We start from the raw sequence: 23,162 nt of genomic DNA, 5'->3' as shown, positions 1-23,162 counted from the left end.
ACGAGGGGGCGGCGCCGGCAGCGACGCTCATGGCGGCACGCGGGGGCCCGACGGCGGGAGACTGCTGCTCCGGGGACGCCTCAGCGAGAGCCCCTCGGCCCTCCTGCCGCTCCCGGACGGAACTGACGGCTCGGCCGGCCAAGAGGAGGCGGCCGTCACCGGGAGCGGCCAATAGAGGCTCGAGGTAGGCGGGGATTCTCCGCATCGGCGTAGGGCGGGGGAGCGGCAACCCACAGGAACAGGGGGGCGGCTTGGCCAATCGCAGAACGGAAGAGGAGGGCACAGCAGCGAGGGCGGCCAATGGCTGCTCCTCCTGGAGAAGGGCGCCAACCACCGCGGCGCCGCAGGGATCACTTCCTTATCGGGCTCCAGAAGTGACAGCCCGTTAAGCCAATGGGAGAGCAGCCAGCACCAATTGGCCGACTCCGTCGCCACGACGACCTGAAAGGCCAATGGCAGTTCTCAAGAGTAAGAAGGGGACGGCCGCTGCGCTGCCATAGGCTGAGCCGCCTGTCACTCACAGCAGCCGGCGGGAAGGGAGCGGCGCTGCCGCCGGGCCCGGGGGCGCTGAGGGCCGAGCCCCCGCAGCCGCTCTGAGGAGACTGAAGATCCCACAGCTGGCAACTCTGTTACCTCTGTTACTTACAAAAAAGAGGGAATAGAGGGAAAGGCACGCAACAACACCCGCTTAGCACAGCTTCGTATCTTTGGCGATACATGCATTCTCATTATTCCTTTATCAATGGGGCATGTGGCAGCATTGCACTGCTTCATTCACAGTTTGGGATTTCCAGAAAGCTCACACCTGAGAATGTAGGTATCTGTAAAATAACTTTCATTCCTTTATTCAAACGTCACATATACAGTGGACAAAAACATTTTAAAATAGATCCATATATAATTATATGGATTTTTGCAACATATCAAATTCGGACTAAAATTAAGATATACACTGTATTTCATAACCAAGCTTAAGCTTAAGTGTATACTTCGTGTAATAAAGCCCAGGAACTATTCTGAGTACTAGAACATTCACCAGTCAAATTCCATCACTGTTTACAGCAATGTGGAGGTTCAGAGCCCCTCTTTGCAAGGGCTCTGCGACCACATCGTAAACAAGTATTTGAATTAGGCAGTTTCCCTTCTATCCTTTCAAACACCCTTCATTTTACAAAAGCAGCTGCTCTAAGTCTCATTGGATGCAGAAAGATGTAGTGGTTTTCAGTATGCAGGTTGCAAACCCCAAGTGAGAAGGTCACCAGCAGTTATCCTTATATAGAGAAGAGATAAGCCCATCTTCAGTCCTGATGTGCATTTTCCTCCATGGCTGTTTTTTTTTCAGGTGCTAGTAGCACAGGCACTCTCCATGCAACTGGGAAAGACTAGAAGTGTGAAACGAGCCAGAAGAATAACAGTTGGTGTGGTTTTAAGAAAACATCCAGTGGAAGAGAAAATGACAGTTAAATTCAAAGTTCAAGTTAGCACATTTCCAGTGTAAAACACCCCCTCCACCAGATGTTAGTACTGCCTTAGTCGAAAGCAAATAGCCGATTCCAAACACTGCTCTGAAAAATAATACAACTCTTTGTCTAGAGCCTAGGAAAATACAAGTAATAATACACTGAAATCTAGTTTAAGAGGTCAATATTTTATAAAAATGCTGTAAAACTTGAATCCCTTTCTCAGCTGCTTAACACACCTGATAAATAACTTGCGTGTCAATTTGATATATGCTGTACCGTTAAGCTCTTGAATCCCAAACTCTTCCATAAGAGATACCACACTTAGAGCACTGTCAAATAAATAGTGACAAAACAGAGATACTGTCTGTGTTTCAAAGCATGAAGAGTAACAGTACATTACGCAAGATAATCAGCGTTATACATACAGGGAATGCCATTCTGGATGAACAGATTATGAAGCAGTATTCTCCATGAAATACTAGGCACAGGAATAAATCAATTAGACAGTTTTTTTCTGCCTAATGGACAAGTCTAAAATTAACAACCTTGGCAACACAACATTGTAACTGATATGCTTCTCAATATTTAAGAGCCTTAATTGCAAAAGTCATGAAGCAGTGTTTATGTTCGTGTCTCCAACAAGCAGTTACAGTTCTGGACAGATTTCTTCTATGCTGCGTGCTCTGCTTTCCAGCTGGTCATGAGTAGCATGTGCTGCATAAGAAAGATTACAAAAACAGTTAACTATTCACATTTGTTGTATATTTAAAAAGCAAAACTAAAGTATCACAAAAATATACTCCAGAAGTCATTTTTGCTTCCACAAAGGTAATGTTTGCAACCTATTTTAGCAACTTTCAGTTTCAGAGTGCAGAAACCTCCAGAGTAATTATTTTACCCTCACATTCTAAAGAAATAGCCAGTGCTGTCGTTCTGCATACCAAACACTGAATGCTTGCCACCCCTAACATTAAGATGATTTCACCCAAGACTTGAGAGATCAATTTGCAGAACTAACACACAAGGGTCCTGAAACGCAAGTAAGCATAGCACCTTTCAGGTCAAGTTTCAATTCCAGATGAGACACTTTAAAACAAAACAAGGTAATAAGTGAGGTAGCACAGTCTGGTGTATCCTTCAACTCACAGTTTTGAACCAACGAACAGAGAAAAGACTCCTTTTCATTATCAATTTTCAAATGAAAAAGCCCCCTGACTATTATTTATAAATAAATTTGCTGCATAATGCAAAGATCAGAGAAAGCCATGTCCGGTCCTTCTTAAAGAAAGACAGTTAGGCTTATGCATAGAGTTAGACTTGGTTAAAAGTGCAATTTAACAAGCAAATAGCATGTCTGACAAGCAGAAACAATCTGCATATGCTCCCAGTCTTCTGACATAAGTCATTTTTAGGGTGATGCTCACTATAGTTAAGAAAACACAATGTATTCCCTATCTGTCAAAGTCCAGCAGAACACACCCAGTCAGCTGACAGCTAAGTTGATCAGCAGTATCTGAATAAGGTTATCATAGCAATGAATGCTAAATGAACCATAAAAAGACAACAACAGTTTTACTGCTTGTCAGCGTATCTACTATAGATCACACCCTCGTATTTCCTGAAGAGAGAGACTCTGGTGCAGTAGAACACACATCTGAATTGAAATCCTTATGCTTAATCAACCTATACGTTGAACATTTCCTTCAGTGATTTGAAACAGAATTTTTAAAGGAAAGGTGTTCCTGGAGAGAAACAAAGATTGCTATTTTGCTGGCAAAGTCCATCACATCATTCGTAGAGTCACAAATAAGGAGCAGCTAGAGAAATGCCACAGAAGCTAAAATGCTGAAGCAAGCAACCTTAACACAGTCTACTTTAACTTTCCTGTTCTCCAAAAACTTTGGCTGACAGCATCCACATGTACGGGATAAGGTACAGATACTTAAGGCAAGAAAGGAACAACCCATCTATTCAAAATACTTGGTAGCCTGACATGAAAACAGGGGCATAAATGTACGAACAGTTCTCACCATTACTGACTGGACTGGCCATCTTCATTTCAATCAGCAAGAAATCTCAGTCTGTAATCAAGAAGAGCAACTTAAATTAGCAGACTTTGTGGTACCTGACAGAAATCTTCTTAAAATCCCGTCTCAAGTCTTTAGCCCCTTCCTCAGCATAGACATAACAGAAATGAACATCTGCAGTGATCAGGACAGTACTGTTAGTTTTACTGAAAACCAAAAAAGGTAAGAGTTAGAGGGCAGTCAGGAGCATTGGATAAAAGACGTAAAGAACCTTGAAGGGATCTTCATTGATTAAAACCTTCCAAGTGACAAGGGGGTCTCAAATTGCCCCAAAAACTTCTCAGGAGCCAGAGGAGCCCTTGAGTCACAGCAGTCACCAGTAAATGCCTCATTTCACATCTCTGGAGTTATCTTTGGTACAAGGGAAGCCATGCTATTCTACTGGAATAAACAGACACTGCGTGCCAGCTCTAACAAATGGTAACCACATCACCAGATGATCTCTGCAACTTCAGAAGCGAATGGGAAAAAGAATTATTAAACTGTAGCTACAGTACAACATGCAGAATAAAACAGACGTTTCCTTTGCAGTTGAAAGCAAATGTGAGAGCTGTTAGTTTAACGGAAAAAAGCCAAAACAAGACATCACAAGAGTTATTGCCTGCAACACCCAATACACTGAGTGAAGGAAACTCTCCTCTGCTCTATAAGAAAGCATTTTAAGACACAATTTTAAGTCAAAGAACTCTTTAAAAGCCATCCAGATGAATTAAAAATTTTCCATGTAGCTTCAGAAAGATCCAGAAACATCCTAACTCACTTACAGTCCTAGGGAGGGAACTTCAGGAACAAGAATATCATTGGCATTTGATCCACTTCCATGAAGGAAACAACCAACCTGCAATACTGTTTAAATATCCAATTGCCTAGCATGATCAAAAGTACAGATTAGCAATGAATCTAAGTAGCCAGTTTTAAAACTTGCCATTTGGCAAATGCTCCGTAGCTAAAATACATGAATAAACAAACAGTAATTAACTTTTGAGAGGTACTTTAGATTCTTTTGTACCCCTTGAATAAAAGTAAGAAAATAATCAAAAGATACCATCTCAGAAGAAGTGATACCAGTAACATTTTGACATTACTTTAATGGTTATGGTACTGAACACTTATCAGCTCAATGCAGGAATTTCTTAAAGCATGGGCAGCGGCAGAAGACAGTTGTTTATGAACAGTTTTTACCAGATTCCACTGTCCTTAGAGCAACCCTGCCACAAAAAAAAAAATTGTGTGTAATCAGTTTGAGGGTGTATGTTCACCTGCCATTACAGAATTGAGACCAGTACTTAACCTGTGAGGAGCTGATTGAATACAGAGACCAAAAGTTGTGATAGCTGACGTAGAGATTAGGAGATAATGAAATACCAGGGCTTGTTAAGCAGAGTATCACAAAACAGAAGAGAAGAACTGAGAAGCACATCAAATTAATGAAGAGTATTTCTAAGTGCCATGTTATCAAGGTGAACCAGTTAGTTAGCAGATAAACTGGCGTACAGTCACATTTATAGAATCTATTGGCCAGGAGCAGCCTAAAATTGATAGTTACCAGTTGTGGCTCAGAAGCTGCTAATGAGGCAAGGTGGAATGGACTTCAACAATAGAGATGGAAAAATGCTGCAAAGGTGTGCCTTCTGTTCCCTGGAGAATGCAGCTGGAGAGCGGAGTTGCCTCTGTTTTACAGCAGAGTGCAGACAGATGGCAGCTTCAAGCCACGGAGAAAGGTCATAATGTTGCCTACTGGAGTACTCCTTTCCCCTGGAGAGCGAAGTTCTAGTAAACAGCCATTATAAGGCACATGGTAAATTACCACAGAAATTTGGTCCATGAATGGGTCTCAGACTCACGTACCATTATGAAGGCATTAGCCTTCCCGTAAGAAATAATGGAGGCAAATTGGGCAATCCACAGAGCTTAAAATACAAAACGTCAACTTGGCAAATCACCTTTCTATTTTGTGGAATTTTAACTTATTTTGGAGGAATTTCTAGTTCACGTGGTTATGAAAAGCAAACGTGAGCAAAGCTAAACCCATGCAGCATCTTCCCAAGTCTGCATGCTGTTCTAATGTCTCATAGCCTTGCCAAGCAACAGATGAATGAGGCTTACAGATTTCAGATTCATCACCACTAGTCTCATAAACAAGAGACGTCTGTTTTTTCATGCCAAGAAACTTGTTCAGTGCGCTGTTCCAAACAGATGTGGGTATTGAACAGATGTAGTTATTCACCAGAAGGCCACCACAAAAATCAGACTTCTGTTATATAGTCCCAGAGAGAAGCTTAAAGATGGCAGAGAAGGTGTTAACCTCTACAGCTTTATGAGATTCCTAACAAGAGACTCCTCTGAAGCAGGGTCCAGAAACAGCTCCCAGCCAAGGGTCCCAGACTTTCTTCCAGCAGCTGTGCTATAAGGTTCACATCCCATATAGAAATGAACATTACCGCTTACGGACAAATGCACACTGAACTCTTTAACAGTTTTAAGTTACAGCAAGACAGGTAGAAGCTCATTAGATACACTGCTCTCAACAGGGGGGAAGCACTCAAGCTAGTTTCCCAGTGCTGATTACAGCATGGGGTGGGAGGGGAACGGGAAGTTCACCACAACATCAGGACAGGCTCTCTCAGGTGGCCACAGCTTTAAGCATCCTGTACAGGACAACTGTCTCTTTAAAAAGGCAACTTCACTACCAAGAGTCAATTATGCTGTGGAGACAGTACTGGCCAGAAGCAGAGGTGTTTGTTTTTCTGTTGTGCTATAACAAACAAAGCCCAGACTAATTAACAATACTGCTTGTTTTGGTGTCACACCACAAATCTGCCTATCAAGATTCACTTCAGCGAATTCATCCCAACAGATGAAAGGACAACCAACACTTATTCAAGGTATTTGATTAATCAGCACCTCACCATGTTCGATAGCTTCTGTATTCATTGTTTCTACATCTGGAGCATCATGCATCTCTTCATCCTCTTCCTCTTCCTCTTCATCCTCACCATGTAGCTCTTTTGCAATTAGCTGCCTTGCAAGTTTGATGTTTCGTCCTTCATTGTAGTGCATTTTCCTCTTCATTTCAAACTGTTTCTTTTTTTCTGTTGATAATAAAAACCAAAAGCCTATTTTTATTTTTTACTTATAATATCAATTTTCTCTCTCTTCAGAGAGGTACCAGTATCAACTGCTTCGTAGGTCTGTTTCGTTCCTGCCAAGAAAGTACATTGTTTATATGACCAAGCAATCCTTGATCTTTAATGAGTTTGACTTACAAAAAAGGTAGTAATTAATGGACTGGAATGGCTGAAGGGCTTTTAAAAGAACTGCCTGCAAGCATGAGGAAGTCTGAATCAAGAGAAGCAACTAGTAACAGCGTAAAAAATTCCAAAGTTTCACAAACCTTGTTTCTAAGGAAACTGAAGGGCAAACCAAGACATACTGGTAGAACAGAAAATCAACTTCTGCAGATGTCCAACATGACTCCTGGCCAGCTATCAAAAGCTACTTATAACAGATATATTTAGCACACGTAGACGAAAATATTCTCCTCTTCCCTGTGACCTTAAGTTTTATCTTTGCTTTGTACGTTTAATATTTTCAAAGCAGATTTTATAATTAAACTTGGACATCGGTGACCCCACCACTGTTTTTCTCTTCCTCTAGATTTGCAAGGTTACACACACAAAGCTGATGACTGGGGCCAGGAAAGATGAGAAGCAACAGCTAAACGACACAAGCCTGAAACCTTAGAAGCTTTACTGTTTAACTTAGCTTTATTGTTTTCTAAGTTAATGTAACGTAACTGTTCCATTGAAGATCCATGAGAGAATTTTCTTAGGAATAATTGTTGATTTCTTGCGGGATCCATCTACCAGATGCTTTGAAAACAATAATTAAAAAAACCAACCTGTATATTTGCAAGCAATTAGTAGTCTTAATTGCAGCAGTACTCATTAAATTGCTACATCTACCTGAAATACATTCAAATTCAGAAGTACTTCCTCACCCTCAAAACAGAAAAGCTTTCCATTTGAGAAGTCCAAGTACAAAGAGGAATTCCTACATTACACTTGTTGACAAGGGGGCAGAGCCAGTACCACTCAACTCCTCTTTACAAGTAAATCCCAAACCAAACAGTTCTGACTGAACAACTGATCTGCTTGTTTCTCATCTTTTACTTACCCTTCAAAGACTACGCACCTCCATTTTCAAATCACAAAATCTTTCTTAGGTAATACTTTTTATTCAATAATCCTTCCTACTGAAAGGCAGAAACTGCACGTATCAAAAAAAAATCCAACAAAAACGAAACTATCAAAAATATAAATAATAAAAAAGCCACCCCCCAAAAAACACCAACTTAAGCCTACCTCGTTCTTCAGGTGTTAATTCTTCTTCCTCCTCCTCCTCTTCACTGCTTTCCTCTTGCCTCGCTATAATCTTGGGTCCTTTACCCTCAGCTGCAGCTGCCAGCCTAATGAAGATAAAAATACAAAGTCGCGAACCATCAAGATTTTCACTCCATAAAATAAATGCATGTTCAGAACACTCGTACAATCTGGTTCATTATTTTTTGCTATACTTATGTATATTAACAAGCTGCAAGAGATTTTAAGTACCAGTGGAACTATCAACTCAGAAAACTACTTTGTTTGACAACAGCCAGAATTTGGCATCTAGATAGAAAGGAAACACCTTACCGGAAAGCAAACCGCTCCAGGAAAAAGAAAATGATTTTAATAGTTAGCCAATTTTCTATGACAATACTTACTTCTTACTCAACACATCTGCTCTTAAGGGCTCATTTGATTCTGAGTCACTCACTGCATCTTCATCATCATCTCCTACCATGCTTGGAACACAAAGAGAGTAGCCTTTATCAATCATTTGTTGCTTACAATTCAATTGATAAAACAGTCAAAACATTATAGTGCTCATTTAAAAGACTCCTAGAATGCTTTAAAAGCTTTCCAAATTGATGAGTGACAATTTATATTCTAGTACATAAATGCTAGCCATAAAAAAAAAATCAATACAAATGAGACATTAATTACAAGAGTGAAACCTGAGATACATACACCTTCCAGTATATGTAGACCTCCAACATTTTACTTTGATAGTCCTTCTTGGTAGCCATAAGCCTTTATTTAGAAGCTTTGTAACTTCAAGTATGTTGCATATATTCAATAGGCTAGCACAGTAAGTAATATGTCATCCAGAAAGTCTGCTCCCCTGCAAAACTACTCCTTGACCTGCCCTCATATCGGACAGCAAATCAGCAACCTACCTGTGATAAGGAGTACTAGGCTCATCTATTTTCATCAAGCCATAATCCTTGCCCGCTGGGTGGTACGTGGCTATGATGTTCATTTCGTCCCACTTCTGGGATTTTTTACTGAAACAAGAAAGCAAGGTTGTTGGTTTTTTTTAATCCCCTAAAATCAATTCATTTTGTTTGGTCACAGAAAATGAATGCTGCGATTGACTTCTGGCCTCTATTTTATGCTATGCAAAAAGCGTATTGTTAAGACACAGGGACACATTCAAAGTATAAACGTGGCTATTAAGCACCACCTCACACATACCTCTGTTGGGTCATGATAAATTACCATTGCGACTTGCCTTTCCCTAACAAGTCACAGGATTTCAATGAACCCAGTGCTACATAAACATGTTCATATACCTGCACATATCGTCAGGAGACCACCAGCCTTGTCCACTCACAGCCCCATTAAGCAGCTGCTCATTACATGTTACCACAACAATCGTTCTTCCTGTGATTACAGCCCACAACAGTTGGTGCAAAAACATAAATAACTTCCACTTCACCACTGCTTGGTGAGCTGCTAGGATTATTTGCAGAACCGCTGCACAAACAGTACCAACCAACAACTAACTCCCTGCAGTAAAACTAATTGGACTGAACAAGGTGGTTATTAATACTGCTTTTGTCATCTTAAATTGGAATCGTAAAACAGAACTGATTCACTGCTGTCACTAAGCAAAGGGAGTTTCGTGCTTTATACAGCCAGCCACCAGCCATGCTGCGCTATTTAGAATTTCCTCAATTAGTCACAGAATGCATCATTCGATGTATATTTGCAGAAACAAAAGCCTACCCAGACTGACATAATATGGAAGCCACAAGGGAAGCAACCGCCTTGTGGAAAAGTCCCCGCTCTGCAGATCTAGAAGCCCCTGAAAGGTTCCCTGGGCAACCTGATCCAGGGCCTGATTTAGTGGCTGGCAACCAGCCCGCGGCAGGGGGCTGGGTCTTTGAGGTCCCTTCCAACCAAAGCCATTCTAAAAAAGATTTAGTCAACAGGACCTACCAGGTTCCACATTCTTCCTAAAGCAATAGCGCAACCTTCACAGGAGGTAGTCTTTCCCTTAGATTAAACTAAGAAACGTATCTTAGAACAGCACTAAATTCCACTGCAGGTTTCTTTTCCTTGTAGGGGGACAGCTGACTGAAAGAATTTAGCTCACGTACTCTTGTTTAAGTACAGACTGCTCCAATAACAAATTACCAGACTTGAAATATGAACTCAGTCTCAGTAATACAACTGCTTTTATGCAGAATACCATCCATAAGACAAAAGCGATAATGTGAAATTCCAAGGACAAACTAAATCTAGCCTTCATGGAGAGCTCTCCATAATACAGTGGAAGAAAATGGAAGGGACAAAAGAAATAGAAGTGGAAGAGTTGATGCCGAATCCTACGTGCCACAAACCTGCACTCTAGAACTGCACACAAGTGAGCTTAATAACTTTAGCATAAACTAACCAATGCCATATGTTCACGTTTGAAGTTTCCTGTCTATCTAATCACCTTGTTCAAACTGCAACACCAGGATCGTAATCGGAGTGGACAAAACACAAGCCAGACTGCCTGCTCTGGCACGGTGGAGAGCCGTGAGCTTCATGATGACAAAGCAAGAGCTCTAGTCTAGGAATGCCCGTTATTCAAACCTACCTAGCTAGGGTTCTAAAAATCACTGTTTAAACACCAGCTCAACACCTGCTTCAAGCTCCCTGTGACTAACGTAACACGAGCACATGGTTACAGAGAGCACACGGGAATTTTTACCAGCCATAGCAGTTGGATGATGGCATAAAGGGACAGCTTAGAGAGGAAACGTGACAGGTGGGAGACTGTCTCATCACGTGCCTTAGTGCTCACTGCACTTGCCCAGAGGACATCCAGGTTTAACCTGCATGAGTTCACAACACAATACCCAATCTCTGTCTCATACAGTCCGGAAATGAGATGGTCCAGAGCTAGCAATTCAGTAACTCACAAATACAAGATGGAAAAAGATTTTAATGGCCTTGTTTTTCACACTCATTTATTTAAGCTTACATTTCAACATGAAAAGCCTTAGCTGTGGAACACACCCAGAACACAACTTAAAATTCAGCTGGGAAAAAAAAGATGATCATGAGTGACAAAGAGACAAGCACGTCATTTCACCCCTTAGTGGAAAACAGCATCGCAGGAAGGTGACTAAGTGCTCTAAAAACACACGCCTCCCTTGCCTGCCTTCAATTTAGCACGCGTAAGCATGCCACAGCAGCCTAACATTAACAATAAAGCCTAGGACCATCACCACCAAACACCTTCTGACATCCCTTCAGAGGGCCAGGTTCACATTTCTATACGTGAAACAGAATCTTCCTTAGTAAAATCAGATTTAAACAATGAACAATTCCAGAAGTGTTCATTTGTATTCTATCACAAATTTCAGACGCATAAATCATTCATTTTAAGACCGCAAGCCGACAGGTCAGAGGTTTCTGCTGCAGCATTACTCGAAGGAACACATCTCCTGGCTCTCTTGCTCCTGCCAGCTCCAACACAGCTACTTGCAGGACCACCCAGCAAACCAGGCCAAGGAACTGCAGCCAGCTACTTTGCACAATGCCATGTCAGATCCTACAGAAGCTCTAATAGAAGCGTGAAGGCAAAAAATACTTCATATTTGGTTTGCCAAGAACATATCTATCATTAAGCCACAATCTCAGCTCTTCAGATGCTGTCCCAGTGATGTCCCAATTTTGCAAATTCCTCTCTTGAATCATATCTCCATTAAGGGCATTTTCCAAAGAATATCACCATCGCTAACAATAGCACAAGGTTGATAATGATGAAAGTACATGAGAGATCTTCTGAACACAGTAGTTTAAAAGATGACAGCTGACACAACAAGCTCCTTTATCTACAGCTATTTTTAAAGGCATTCAGATTTGAATTTCAATATTAGAAAGAAGCAGGGAGGCTGCTGATAGAGGTGTGCTAAGAAAACAGGTATGTTAATTTATAAACCAATTTTTCAGTCCTAAAAGAAAATAACTGCAGTACTGCTTGTAATTCTTTCAGAGTACAAAATGGTGCCACTTCTGACCAAGCAAAATCATTTTAATGAAGAGTTGCCAACCAGAAAATAATAGATGCACACAGTCTAACTTTAAATATCCTAATCTGATCTTTCCAGGAAATTGTCTAATGCAACGTGCCAGGTTTAGACAGTGTACTTTCACTTGCAAGGCAGTTTCAGAATTCATCTAACAACGTATTTGTTGACTCACATCAGAAATCATGCAACAGAAGATGGACTCCTGCCCACTTAACTGCAAAACCAACTACACCATATACTCAGCTCAGCAGTTTGTACTCTAACTTCTGCTCATCCTGCAAGGCGGTATAAAAGAGACTCCACAAAAATGAAGCAGAGGCTCCTAACAGCCAGTTTTACTTTGCACCTGCTGTCAGAGAAAATGTATTGTGCTTATATTAAAACTAGAGAACAGAGAAAAATTTAAGAACTTACAACTCCGTGTAGCACATTCCTACTTAAATTTAATTCGACTCCAAAAATCATCATGTCACTCCTTCAGTCGCAATAATTTCTGCCTGGAAAGCAGGAGCCTTTCACTCAGGCAAGAGAGCAAACCAAAAACTTTTTGTCCTACTTCGCAGATTCGGATTGTATTAATGACTGACTAGCCAAGGGGGAAAAGGAATTACTATGATATAAAGAAAACTACATGGCCATTTTATTTTATTATTATTCCTCTCCTTGCAATACATGGGTCTCAGATGAAGAAAACTGTCCGAATGAAACCCTGGCAGTCTCGGTGCTGTGTCAGCGTGTGCTGGGTGCTGAGATCAGGAAAATGCAACAGTTCTTATGGGTCAGGAGTTCTTACGGGTCAGGGACAGCTGCCCAGCTCCAGGCCGCCGCTGGCTCGCTCGAACTAACTCAGTGCGTTACCACCACACAGCTCAAGGCTGTTCTCCCGAGCACCAGGAACTCTGTAGCGCTTCAGCCCAGCAGAGCTCCTCTCCTGCAGACACACTTCTGTTACAGACCAACAAGCTCCTTTTAAGAAGGCTGGGAATAAACCTGCCACGGTCTATTTCCCAAACAACATATCGGCCTTGTGACAACTATTAAGTCGTCCAGCAAGGAACCACCTCGTGTCCTTTAGCTGCCCTGCCGCAGCACAAAGAACGCCCCTCCGCGGTACAGCTCTGTGCCCTCACTGCAGCTATCCCGTCCTCCCCCGACCCCGCCCGCAGCAGGGACACCCCCAGGGGCGCGCAGCGACGCAGCCCTCAGTCTCCCTGAAGGCCCCGCGCTCCCTGGCAGCGCGTAACGCAAAGCGGCCGGGGCCCCGGCCCCGCCACGCTCCGAGCCGCCTCAAGCCAGAGCGCGCCCCGTCCCGCCCCGCCACCGGCCTGGGCGCGGCCCTCACCCGTGCTCGTCGTCGTCGCGGGCCGGGCTGGCCTGCCGGGCCCCGGGGCCCGCGCTCCCCGCGGGCGGCTTGCCGCCGCCCTTCTTCAGGATGCCCTTGATGGGCGCCCGGCCCGCCGCTCCCGCCGCCGACACGGCCGGCACCGAGGGCGCCTCCATGGCCGCGCCGCCCGCCCGCTTCCGGCCCCCGCCTCGGCCCGCCCCGCACCGCCGTGCGTCAGATCCGCCGGCGCCCGGCGAGTGTCGCACCGCCTTCTCTGCGGCGCCCCCTGGTGGTCGGAGGACTGCCGCTCTCGCGGCCGGCCTGCAGTGCTCCGGCGGGAGCGCTGTGGGGCGTCGTGCGCCAGCACCGGGCTCTTGCGCGTGCACAGGGGCTCCGTGAACGCGTCGGGCTCTGGCACGCTCATGGAGCCTCGCACACGCGCTGTGTCACTGAAGGCCTTCGCTGTCACGGGGGGACCGGCACGCACGGCCCGCGTGTGCGGCTTCTCGCAGGAAGGGCTGCAGTCATCCCGTCCCTGTCCCCATCCCTGTCCCCATCCCCGTCCCCGTCCATCTCAGAGCTCAGCAGGGAGACGCCAGGCCGGGCTGGGTGAACGCTGCCTCAGGAACTGGGGAGGGCTGAACCCCGAAAGAAACCAGGAATGGGGAAAAACGAAGCGATTTGCCCCAAAATGTCACCCAGTGGGAAGCGGCCATGCAGCTGTCTGCATTCCCACGTGTCCCCGTGTTACCCTGAGGCTGCAGGGAGGGCCTAAGCTGCACCACGGGATGGTGATGGAAAGATTGAGAGGAGTGAAGAGGCGATGACATGTGTGTGGCAGCTGCATGCAGCCCTACACGGCTGTGGGGAGCAGCCCGGAACAGAGGTGGGAAGCAGAGGATGGCTGAGCCCTTTGCAGCCCCAGGAGGGCTGTTGTGGGCTGGGAGGCGTCGCATGGAAGCACAGAAGGCCGGGAGTAGGTGCTTGGTTTCGTTTTTAATGAGTTGCATTGGTGCTATGCGAGCAGAGCTGCAGCAGGCATGAGGTGCTGAGTGGGGCAGGCTGTGGGAGCAGGGCATGGCACGGCCCAGGCAGGGCCCGCCATGGGCTGAGCGTCGGCATGCGAGGTGCTGGCCCTAGGGCTCTGCAAGGCCTCACTGGGGGCAGAGGGGTGCAGACCCTGGGGAGGAGCTGTGGTGAGCTTCTGGAGACGCTCCTGAGCGTTCGGAGACTTCTCAGGCTTTAAATACAAAAGGCCAAATCCAAATTCTAGGGAGGAGATCTGATGTGGCAGCAACCTGCAGAGAAAGCACACTCAAAACACCCGGCCCCAGCTGCAGCACTGGCCCCTGTGCTCCCAGCATGCCTAAAAGCATCAGAACCAAAACTGGGTGCATGATGAGAGTCTCCCCTACATCTCACAGCTTTTTGCATCCACGTGCTGCAGGACCCGTGGCAGCAGCAGAGCCCCACGCCTGCACATCAGGGCTGGTTGTCTTCCCCCATTGGCTTGCAGCCAGCCACACTGCAGATGTCAGGTGGGGTGAGATGGACTGGGAGGAACAGCGACAGTGGGAGTGACGCACGGAGCGCCCGGGGCTGGCAGACTACTGTGAGCGAAGGGATCATTGCTTTGCTCTCTTGCACAGAGACACTACTGGCTAATAAAGGAAGCGACCCAGTTCATAGCTGGCCTGCTGTGCGGGGCAGCGGTTACATCTCGGCGGGGCAGTTGAGCTGATCCGTGGGCATCATCTTGTCGGTGTCGATCTTGTAGGACTGGAGCATGCTCTTCAGGTGCTCTACAGTGTCCGGGTGCATGTCGGGAGATCGGGACATAATCCAGGCATAGTCAAAGTGGAAAAGCCAGAGGATGTTGGTGCAGGAGTACACCAGTGAGTAGTTCTCGTAGTCAGTGGAGATGACCCAGTACGGGGCAGAAGGCATAACTGGAGGAGAGAGGCTTGGTTACACTGGGGGCAGCCACCCCTGCATGGTGAGTGGCCACGGCCTCAGACCCAGGGCTGCCCCTACTTTTGCTGCTGCAGAGCTACGAATCTGCAGCTCTGGTTGACAAAACCCCATCAGGACTCCTTGTTCTGCCCAGAGGGACCCAAGAATGCCACAAAGCCCTGTACAAAAGCTCTTGCTGGGGAGTTAATGCCATGACTCAACTTGCTTGCCCAGTCCTCTGGCAGAGTGCGGTCCATACTCATGTGCTTCAGGCCCCTGCCTGCTCCAAGCCTCGTGCCCTCACCCCGTGCTGCCAGGCCCCAGGGCAGGCTCACCCCTCACTTTGTGGCTCCACTCCTCTGCTGCCAGGGAGCTCAGCCCACTCACATCAGCAGTACTTACACCAGTTGAAGCGGACGCCCAGCTTGGCCGGCTCCTTCACATCTGTGTGCATGATTTCTCCTTCGATTTCATTAATTTTGCCACTGGAACTAAGGTCAGGAGGACACAGGGAAGAAATAGTATCAGCCATGCTTGAAATCACATTTCAATTTCTTAGGTTTATGGGCAGGAAATTACCCCTCCAGATACTCTTGCCTACCAGCAGGGGCTGACCCCTACCACTGCCTGTGGGAGCTGCCAGCCTGCAGGGATGGGGCCGGCAGGACCCAGGACACACTAAGGATGCAGACCTCCCTGTGCAGGTCAGGCAGAACCCAGCATCTTCTGCAGTGTGCCAGGGCTTGCCAGACCCTGCTGGTTGTGCGTGTGTTCACCTCTGTTTAATCACCTGTATTTTTTCCAGGTCAACACACTCTTCCGCACACCAATGGCCCGACCCCGTTTGGTGAGCTGGGGTTTGTTCCACTGCAGGTGCCGAGCACGGCTCTGCTGGCAGCAGGCTCTGCTACTTGCCCTCCCGTCTGATAACTGCCTTTATCTGCAGTGTGCCTCAAGACCTGCATGCTGCCTGTGGGGCAGGAAAGTTTCACTGTTTCTTTTGAAGCAGGAACGTCCAGGAAAGCAATGCATAGTCCCATTGGCATGCTGCCTGCATCCCACAAACAATGCACAGCTGTTTGCCAGCGTGGGAGCTGCAGGGACAATGCGGCACAGCTAGAGAGCGGCATGGGTGCAGCTCCCCGCCGGCCACAGGGTGCCTGGTGCCACGCTGTTGTTCTTGTGAGGCAGAACAAAGTCCCCATGCCATGCCAGGGAGTGCGGGGACCGCGCATCCCCCCTGCTTGCTCACGCGCTCCTGCCACTGGCACCCCATGGCACCAGGGCTAGCACGGAGCCTGATACATCAACATCTGCGTTTGTACCTCCCCCAGTAGCCAGAAACAGGGGATGTGGAGAAAAATCACCCCCCGGGACAGCAGGAGGGGTAGTGGGAGCCCCACCAATCCAGGCACGGCCTGCACACCAGCACTTACAGCATCTCCTTGTTGATCACTTTAAACTTCCCATTCTCCTTCAGTGAGTAGTTTGCCTGGACGCAGCTTCCTTTCTCGAAATTTGAGGGCAGCTTTTCTATCTCGTACCATTTTCCCAAATACTGAGAAGAGAAAATCAAGAGAGAAGCTTGGAGCACAGGGGGCCAGAGCAGAGCGGCTGAGCTCTGCTAGCAGCACGGCTGAGCCCACTGGGTTTGTGTGAGCCACAGGCATTGCAGCAGGGCAGCTGCTCCTGCACAGAGCTGGGCTGGACCAGGAGAGCAGGGCACCAGTGTCACCACTGCCATGGGGCGTCCAGGTCACCACTGCCCCAAAGCTGGGAACTGTGCCACTGCTCCTGTGCCACCTAACCCCTCTCACTGCCTACTGTGAGGTTTTAGAAGCACTTCACACCTTCTTGATATCGAAGTCCTGCTGCACTGGTGGGTCTGGGCATGGTCCCATGTGGAACATCTGTCCGTTCCCCAAGCCGAGGAGACCCAGCAGGACTGAGAGTTGCACTGCCGTGCCCAGCATGGCTGTGCTGGTGGGAAACAGACCTGGGAAGGAAGAAAACAGCTGCATTTGGCCCTGAGACGTGGCAGGAGGGACAACAGAGCTTCAGGTGCTGGGATGCTCACAACTCCATCAACACCAAGTAAAGTGTGATCTGATCCCTGCGAGGTGCGCTGCGAGGAGGCAGAGAGCACGTTCCCTGCAGCACGCCCTCCCAGCCCCAAGCCCCGGGCATGGTGCTGCATCCATCATGATGTACTGACCAGTGCAGAGCTGGGCAGGATCTGTGCCACCCGCCCCACACAGACCCAGCGCCAGTGTCCTGCCTGCATGCTCCAGGCATGGGGCTGCTCTGCATCCAGCAAGGAGCAGTAGTGGCATTTCCCCAAGTTTTGAAGACAAGCCCAGTCTGCCTCCAGCTGCAGGGCACGGCCTCTCCACGGACAAATACAGCATCTCCTAGCTCAGACACATACCTTGGCTGCCGAGGCACAGCGATGCTCCGCAGAGGACCACGTCCACACAGAACAGCTCTGTAGGGAGCTCTCCACCCCTCATTTTATAAGCGTGCCGGGATTCTCATTATTCAGCACCGGCACTAGCCACTCCCTGGCTCTGGACGTGTTCTGTTTTGCAGAGGGCCGGTCAGCTGCCTTGGATCTGCAGCTGGTACGGGGCCAGGGATGGGCTGCGCCTTGGCTGCTCACCCATGCAAACAGCACCGCGCGTCTCTGCGCTCCGCTCCCTGCTGCTGGGCAGCCCGGGCCGGCCGCACACACAGCCCTGTGGCTGCATGCAGCGGGAGGGGAACCCCGCAGACAGTGCAGCAGCCTGCTCCCCCTGGCCCATTGCTGTGCTCCTGGGTGAGACGTGACTGTCCTGCCTCGCACAGAGCCTGTCCCCTGTGACCAGGCCCCGTGAACCCTCAGTGTGCTCAAGGGCACGGGATGGGGCCTGGGCTGTGGCATGGTGCTGCCCCGTGGCCGCCCCACAGAGGGGCCTCCTGCTGAGGGGGAGCACCAGCTCCTCACAGCTCCCCTCTGCGCAGGGTCTGCTCGGTGACAGGGGCCGGCAGTGCATGCGGTGCTTGTGCAAGGCAGCTCCCGACCATCCCGGTCAGCCCCAGCACATGGGGAGGATGAAGTTGCAGGAGGCACTGCAGGAGTGCTGAGGAGCCGCAGGGGCTTTTGGCAGTTTTTTTTCCAGACTTGTCTCATCCCGAGTGAAAGGTGTCAGTGTAATTAGTTCTGTGCCGACCTGACGGCTCTTCCAACAGGTGCCCGGCAAATGGCTCTGACAGCAGCGCAGTCATCTGTGAGTCCGCCGGGCCTGCGCGTTATGCAAGGAGCTGGGTAACAGCCAGCAGCCCCGTGTGGTTAATGACAGTCTTTAAAACCTTATCTCTGCTGAGACTTTCACTCTGTGTGACCTTACACCTGTGTGCACATCCTAGGGAGCCCCAAGAGCCACAAACATCCCTCCCAAAGAGCCCATGCAGGGACAGTCAGGACATGTGTCCCCCTGGCTGCACTAAGGCAGAACCGAGGTGAGCCAACAGCCGGGCCCTGGCTGCTGGGCCTGCCTGGTGCCTGGGCTGACCCCCTGTCTCTGCCCGGCCACACAGAGCCAAGGGTCGGGGGGAAGCTGAGCCTCCTTCCCTAATTGTGGGGTGCGGAGAGCTCATCTCCACCTGGCAGATGGCTCCTGGCCCGGGGCAGAGGAGAGAGGCACATCAAAGGGCAGGAAGCTGAGGCAGGGCTGCGAGCACAGGAAGGAGGAGAGGTGGGGGGAGGTGGGGCAAAGAGGGAGCAGTAGGTGCCCGGAGCGCTGCCCGCAGGAACGGGGCCTCTCCCTGTGTCCCTGTGTCTGGGTGACAAAGCACGCTGACCAGAAGCTGCTGCCTGCTCCTCACCACGCACCCCAGGGATGCCAGCCTCAGGCAGCAGGCACCAGAACCCCTCCGTGTGCTGAGACCCTGAGGCAGGGAGGGGTCTCCTGCAAAATGCCATCTCCCCCATCCACCTCCACCATGGAGAGCACTGCAGTGTGCACATTAATTGTGTGCTGGTCGGAAGCTTCAAGTGGAAGTGCTTCTCAGGGAGCACAGGCTGTGTTGGATGCAGGGCTGGATGGATCCTGCAGCTGCTGCTTGTGGAGCTGCCTGGGATTTCAGCACCCCGACTGCATGGGATGGGAGAGCAGCTGGAAAAGCCTCTGGTGGAGGTACCATGGGGACCAGGAGCTCAGCCTCTGCTGTGGGACACCAGAAGCTCCCGCCTCAGTCTTGGGGCAAGAACGTCCCAGGGCCAGAGATGAGATCCAACACAGAGACAACACTGTGCGTGGATGGCTGTTCCTCATACAGAAGGCTCCTTCCTTCCCTTTCTCTTTCTTTGCCCCTGCAAGTTCCTTTGTGTTGTTTTTCTACCTCCTCTACAGGAAGTGTGGCTTTGGGAAGGCCAAACAGGCCAAAACGTGCATAGAGACAAAAATGAGCCCAGAGGGGAAAAGGAAGAGTAAAGAAGGGCAGGTGGGAATTCTTCTCTGTTTCTAGGAGTGGCAGAAAGTGCTTTGAAATCTGTTTGTGCAAAATGGTGTAAAAATTCCAATTACAGCTATAGTACCAAAGGAAGTAAACAAGCACTGGAAGCAAGAACTGGCCTCTGGGATGGAGGAACGTGCTCCAAGGTGACTGCATGAAAGAAGTCGTGATTCATGTGTGTACATTGGTGAGTAATTTTCCACCTTGGAAATTATCTAATTACATATTCAAAACACAAGAAGGCAGAGGGAGATTTAAGGAGTTGTAAAACTGAAGAAGATGTAATTATTCCGGGGCAATCCTGGTGGCACAGGCTCCAAGGGAGGCTGCCCTGGTCAGGATGGACAAAACCCTGGGGAGAGAAGTCAGTGGGGTCCCTGCCTGCCTGAAAGCAGAAAAAAAATGAACTAGAGCGAAGAAAAATAAGGACAGAGAGGTATGAACCAGGCAGTCTCTGCAGACAGGACTGCATCAGCAATAAAACTTTGGCCCTGCAGCACTTCACCCCCATGGACACGTTCACTATAAAGACCAGAGCTTGGACAGTGTTGATCCTGGCCTTCCAGCCTGACCTAGAGATGCCCTCACACCACACTGTACGCTGCTAAATAAGGGCAAAAAATTTTATTTGCATTTCACTGCTGCGTTATCACTCCCTGTGCTGGGTACCAGGCACAGCATGCGTTCAGCCCCATTTGGAGGAGCAAGAAGGGGTGCAGCAGAGGGCAGAAGGCTCCTCCAGGGCCATACAGCAGCTCCTGTGGCCATGCCGTGCCATGCCGTGCCATGCTGCAGATGCCAGCGCTGCAGCCCGGCCCAGGCACTCCTTCCCCGATGCATCCACTTTCTGGCAGAGTCCTGAAGTGATCCCCGGCAAACTGAAACATCTTCCAAATGCTTTAAAAATTGTCATTGAGCACACTTAGAGCTGCAGTGGGATTCTGCACAAGCCACAGATCATTGTAGCAGAGGCACTGGCTGTGCCCTGAGTGGCTGCAGTAAGGCTGCTGGGCCGGAGTGTGCCTGCCTCAGTGCAACACAGGCCTGAGTGTTCCCAGGCTGGAGCTCACATTATACAGAAAATAACTGACATACATTCTGTGGTCAGTGCTCTGACTTTGTTTCAGTACAGAGTTAGGCTTTGAAACAGCACAGAGATACCATTCACGGTGAGCTTTGCACAAGTCAGGGGATTTCAGGAAGGATTAATTTGCTTCTGCAGCTTTCATGCAGAAGATTGGAGCAATGTCTTTTATGCTGCTACAAAAAGGGATTCAGCCGACGGAAGAGGTAACAGTGATTTGGATGTCAGTTATAACAACCAAATCATTTGAACAGCATCACACTGCAACACGTGTGCTTTGGATTCCCATTTTCCAACTCCTTCCAGACAGTGGCAGAGTTGTGAGGAAGCTGAGCACAGGCAGAGGGAGCTGCTCGGACACCTCGCAGGCCAGCAGCGGTGCCAGGAGCAGAACTGCTGCATCTCAGTCCGTGTTACAGCATTAAAATGGAGCAGCTCTCACCCGACTCCATACCCAAATGCTCACTTCACAACCAAAGCAGCTATTCTCTTCAAATTCACCTGTTTCTTCTTTCATCAGTGTCTTTGCAGACAGTGAGGGAAGATGGGCCAGGCTGCTCCAGATCACTCTGCTGCTCTGGCTGTGTGCTGGAGCTGGCAAGCACTGTGGAACTGCCTGGTCCTGCAGAAGAAAGACACGGGTGCCAAAGCACTTGGCACAGCACTCGGGGGTGGACAGCCTTGCAGTTGCAAAGCATTGCTGCAAACCCACAGGTGGTGGGGGACAGAGACCCACTCTGTTACTGCTCTGCTCGCAGTAAGTGCTGGGAGATGAACCATCTTGAGGGAAGTGAAATTATCCACCCTGAGAGAAGTGAATCACTGCACAATGGATGCAATAACCACACCTGATCACCAGTGCCTGGAGCTGCCTCCTGCCCAGCAAGGAGATGCTGCTGTGGGTCTGAGTAGGGGATGTGCGCGCAGGGGCGGTCAGGCTGAGGAGCGATGTGAAAAGCCATTCACTGTCAAGATGCTGCCAGAGAAGGCACTGTACCATTGTGCCTCTTGAGCATCTCTCGGGGGAAAAACTATTATTTCACATCACTGTTCTAGGTGAAGTCACAGCTGTGCCACCTCCCTGAATGCATGCCAAGGGAGAATATGATCTGGCCGTGTCAGTAGCATCCCTGAGGCTCTTCCAGCTCTGCTGAGAATGAATAATCTCCGTCTGGCTCTGGGCCAGGCCCCAGAGGTGGCTCCAGCTCTGTTACAAGCTCTCGTGCTATTTGTAGCATCTCCCATCCCCAGCGGTCAGGCTGCTGGCTGAGAAACACACTGGTATTGGTTTTGGTTTGTTAGAAAGGCATTTCTCAGCATTGTGGTCACAGAAGAAGCTGAAAACTCACGTTTTGAAACCCCAGCCAGAAAGACAGGTGCTGCTGCTGCTGGCGGCTTGCTATTTACAGCATCGCTGTGTCCAGGGCAGCCTCCAGGCTAGGAAGATTAAAACCTAGGATACACGGAATGGTTTTGAGTTTGTAAAGCACAAAACGAGCCTCCAGCTGAGGTGCGCTGGGTGGCACTGTTGCAGTGGGTGCAGCTGGGCCAGCAGCAGTCAGTGCAGGGCAGGGCTCAGCCGCCTCACAGAGTTCATGCAGCTGTTGTAGTAATCTTGAGTACAACTTTCTAAATCTTCATTTAACACGTTGAACACTTTTTTTCTCCCCAGCTGATAATGCTGATGTTCATCTTCGATCTTTTCTCAAGGGCAAGACCCGACTGAATTTGTGCATAGTGGTTTAACCCAGTAGCTCCAGCTGGCAGAAGCAGGTAGGACAGCATGTACATTTACAGCTTCTGCACCTGAAACCCTCAGGCTTGTCTCCTTGCCAGCCCACATGAATTTGTTTGTCTAACCCTCTCAGTCTTTCAGACTGAACATTGTTCTTCACCTGAGCATGAGGCTGGGTAGGCTGCAGGAGCACATGTGCTGCAGCTGGTGTCACTCACTCACAGCAGTGGTAATGACTTCTGAAGCCCAGAGGAAGAAGCATACCTTCTTATTCTCTGTGTATCTCCCTGTACAGCTTAACACATACAAGACCATCAATGAGGGATCTCCATAGCAACTTCTTGCTTCTTGCCTCTGCCTGAGATGAACCACTTCCTCTGCAGCTCTAGCTGCTTAGAAGAGCTTTCTGGTTTCTTCAGACTTTTAGAGATGATCTTTATTTACCCCACCCCCAATAAACCTCACCCTCTGAACTCTCTCCCTGTGCTGCCAGTACAGAGTTAGGCTTTGAAACAGCACAGAGATACCATTCACGGTGAGCTTTGCACAAGTCAGGGGATTTCAGGAAGGATTAATTCGCTTCTGCAGCTTTCATGCAGAAGATTGGAG

General features: G+C 48.5%; 3 protein-coding genes across 4 annotated transcripts in view; all 3 read right to left on the bottom strand.

Moving 5' to 3' along the window:
- ACAP2 (ArfGAP with coiled-coil, ankyrin repeat and PH domains 2) overlaps positions 1-205 on the bottom strand; it is a 57,603-nt gene extending 57,398 nt beyond the window's left edge. Inside the window, exon 1 of the mRNA XM_021393706.1 lies at positions 3-205. Coding sequence (XP_021249381.1) covers positions 3-205 — 203 coding nt within the window. The remainder of the gene's footprint in view (positions 1-2) is intronic.
- On the bottom strand, positions 819-13,498 carry PPP1R2 (protein phosphatase 1 regulatory inhibitor subunit 2). Of its 2 annotated transcripts, XM_021393476.1 has the most exons (8): positions 13,306-13,498; positions 8,832-8,939; positions 8,316-8,396; positions 7,915-8,018; positions 6,460-6,642; positions 5,097-5,305; positions 3,494-3,544; positions 819-2,177 (listed from the first exon to the last, which is right to left on the bottom strand). In XM_021393476.1, exons 1-6 carry the CDS (start codon positions 13,461-13,463, stop codon positions 5,226-5,228), a joined length of 714 nt encoding a protein of 237 aa, XP_021249151.1. In that variant the 5' UTR covers positions 13,464-13,498; the 3' UTR covers positions 819-2,177; positions 3,494-3,544; positions 5,097-5,225. The 2 variants fall into 2 exon arrangements, with proteins under 2 accessions (XP_021249151.1, XP_021249152.1); XM_021393477.1 differs by lacking the exon at positions 5,097-5,305 and having other exon boundaries at positions 13,306-13,495.
- On the bottom strand, positions 14,265-17,825 carry APOD (apolipoprotein D). Its single transcript, XM_021393478.1, has 5 exons — positions 17,669-17,825; positions 17,091-17,236; positions 16,677-16,798; positions 15,643-15,731; positions 14,265-15,236 (listed from the first exon to the last, which is right to left on the bottom strand). Exons 1-5 carry the CDS (start codon positions 17,748-17,750, stop codon positions 15,001-15,003), a joined length of 675 nt encoding a protein of 224 aa, XP_021249153.1. The 5' UTR covers positions 17,751-17,825; the 3' UTR covers positions 14,265-15,000.

This window comes from Numida meleagris, chromosome 4 (assembly GCF_002078875.1).
Source record: "Numida meleagris isolate 19003 breed g44 Domestic line chromosome 4, NumMel1.0, whole genome shotgun sequence".
In the NCBI taxonomy this organism is placed as follows: domain Eukaryota; kingdom Metazoa; phylum Chordata; class Aves; order Galliformes; family Numididae; genus Numida; species Numida meleagris.
The sequence above is the reverse complement of the archived record's forward strand: the minus strand, read 5'-3'. Positions and strand labels throughout refer to the sequence as shown.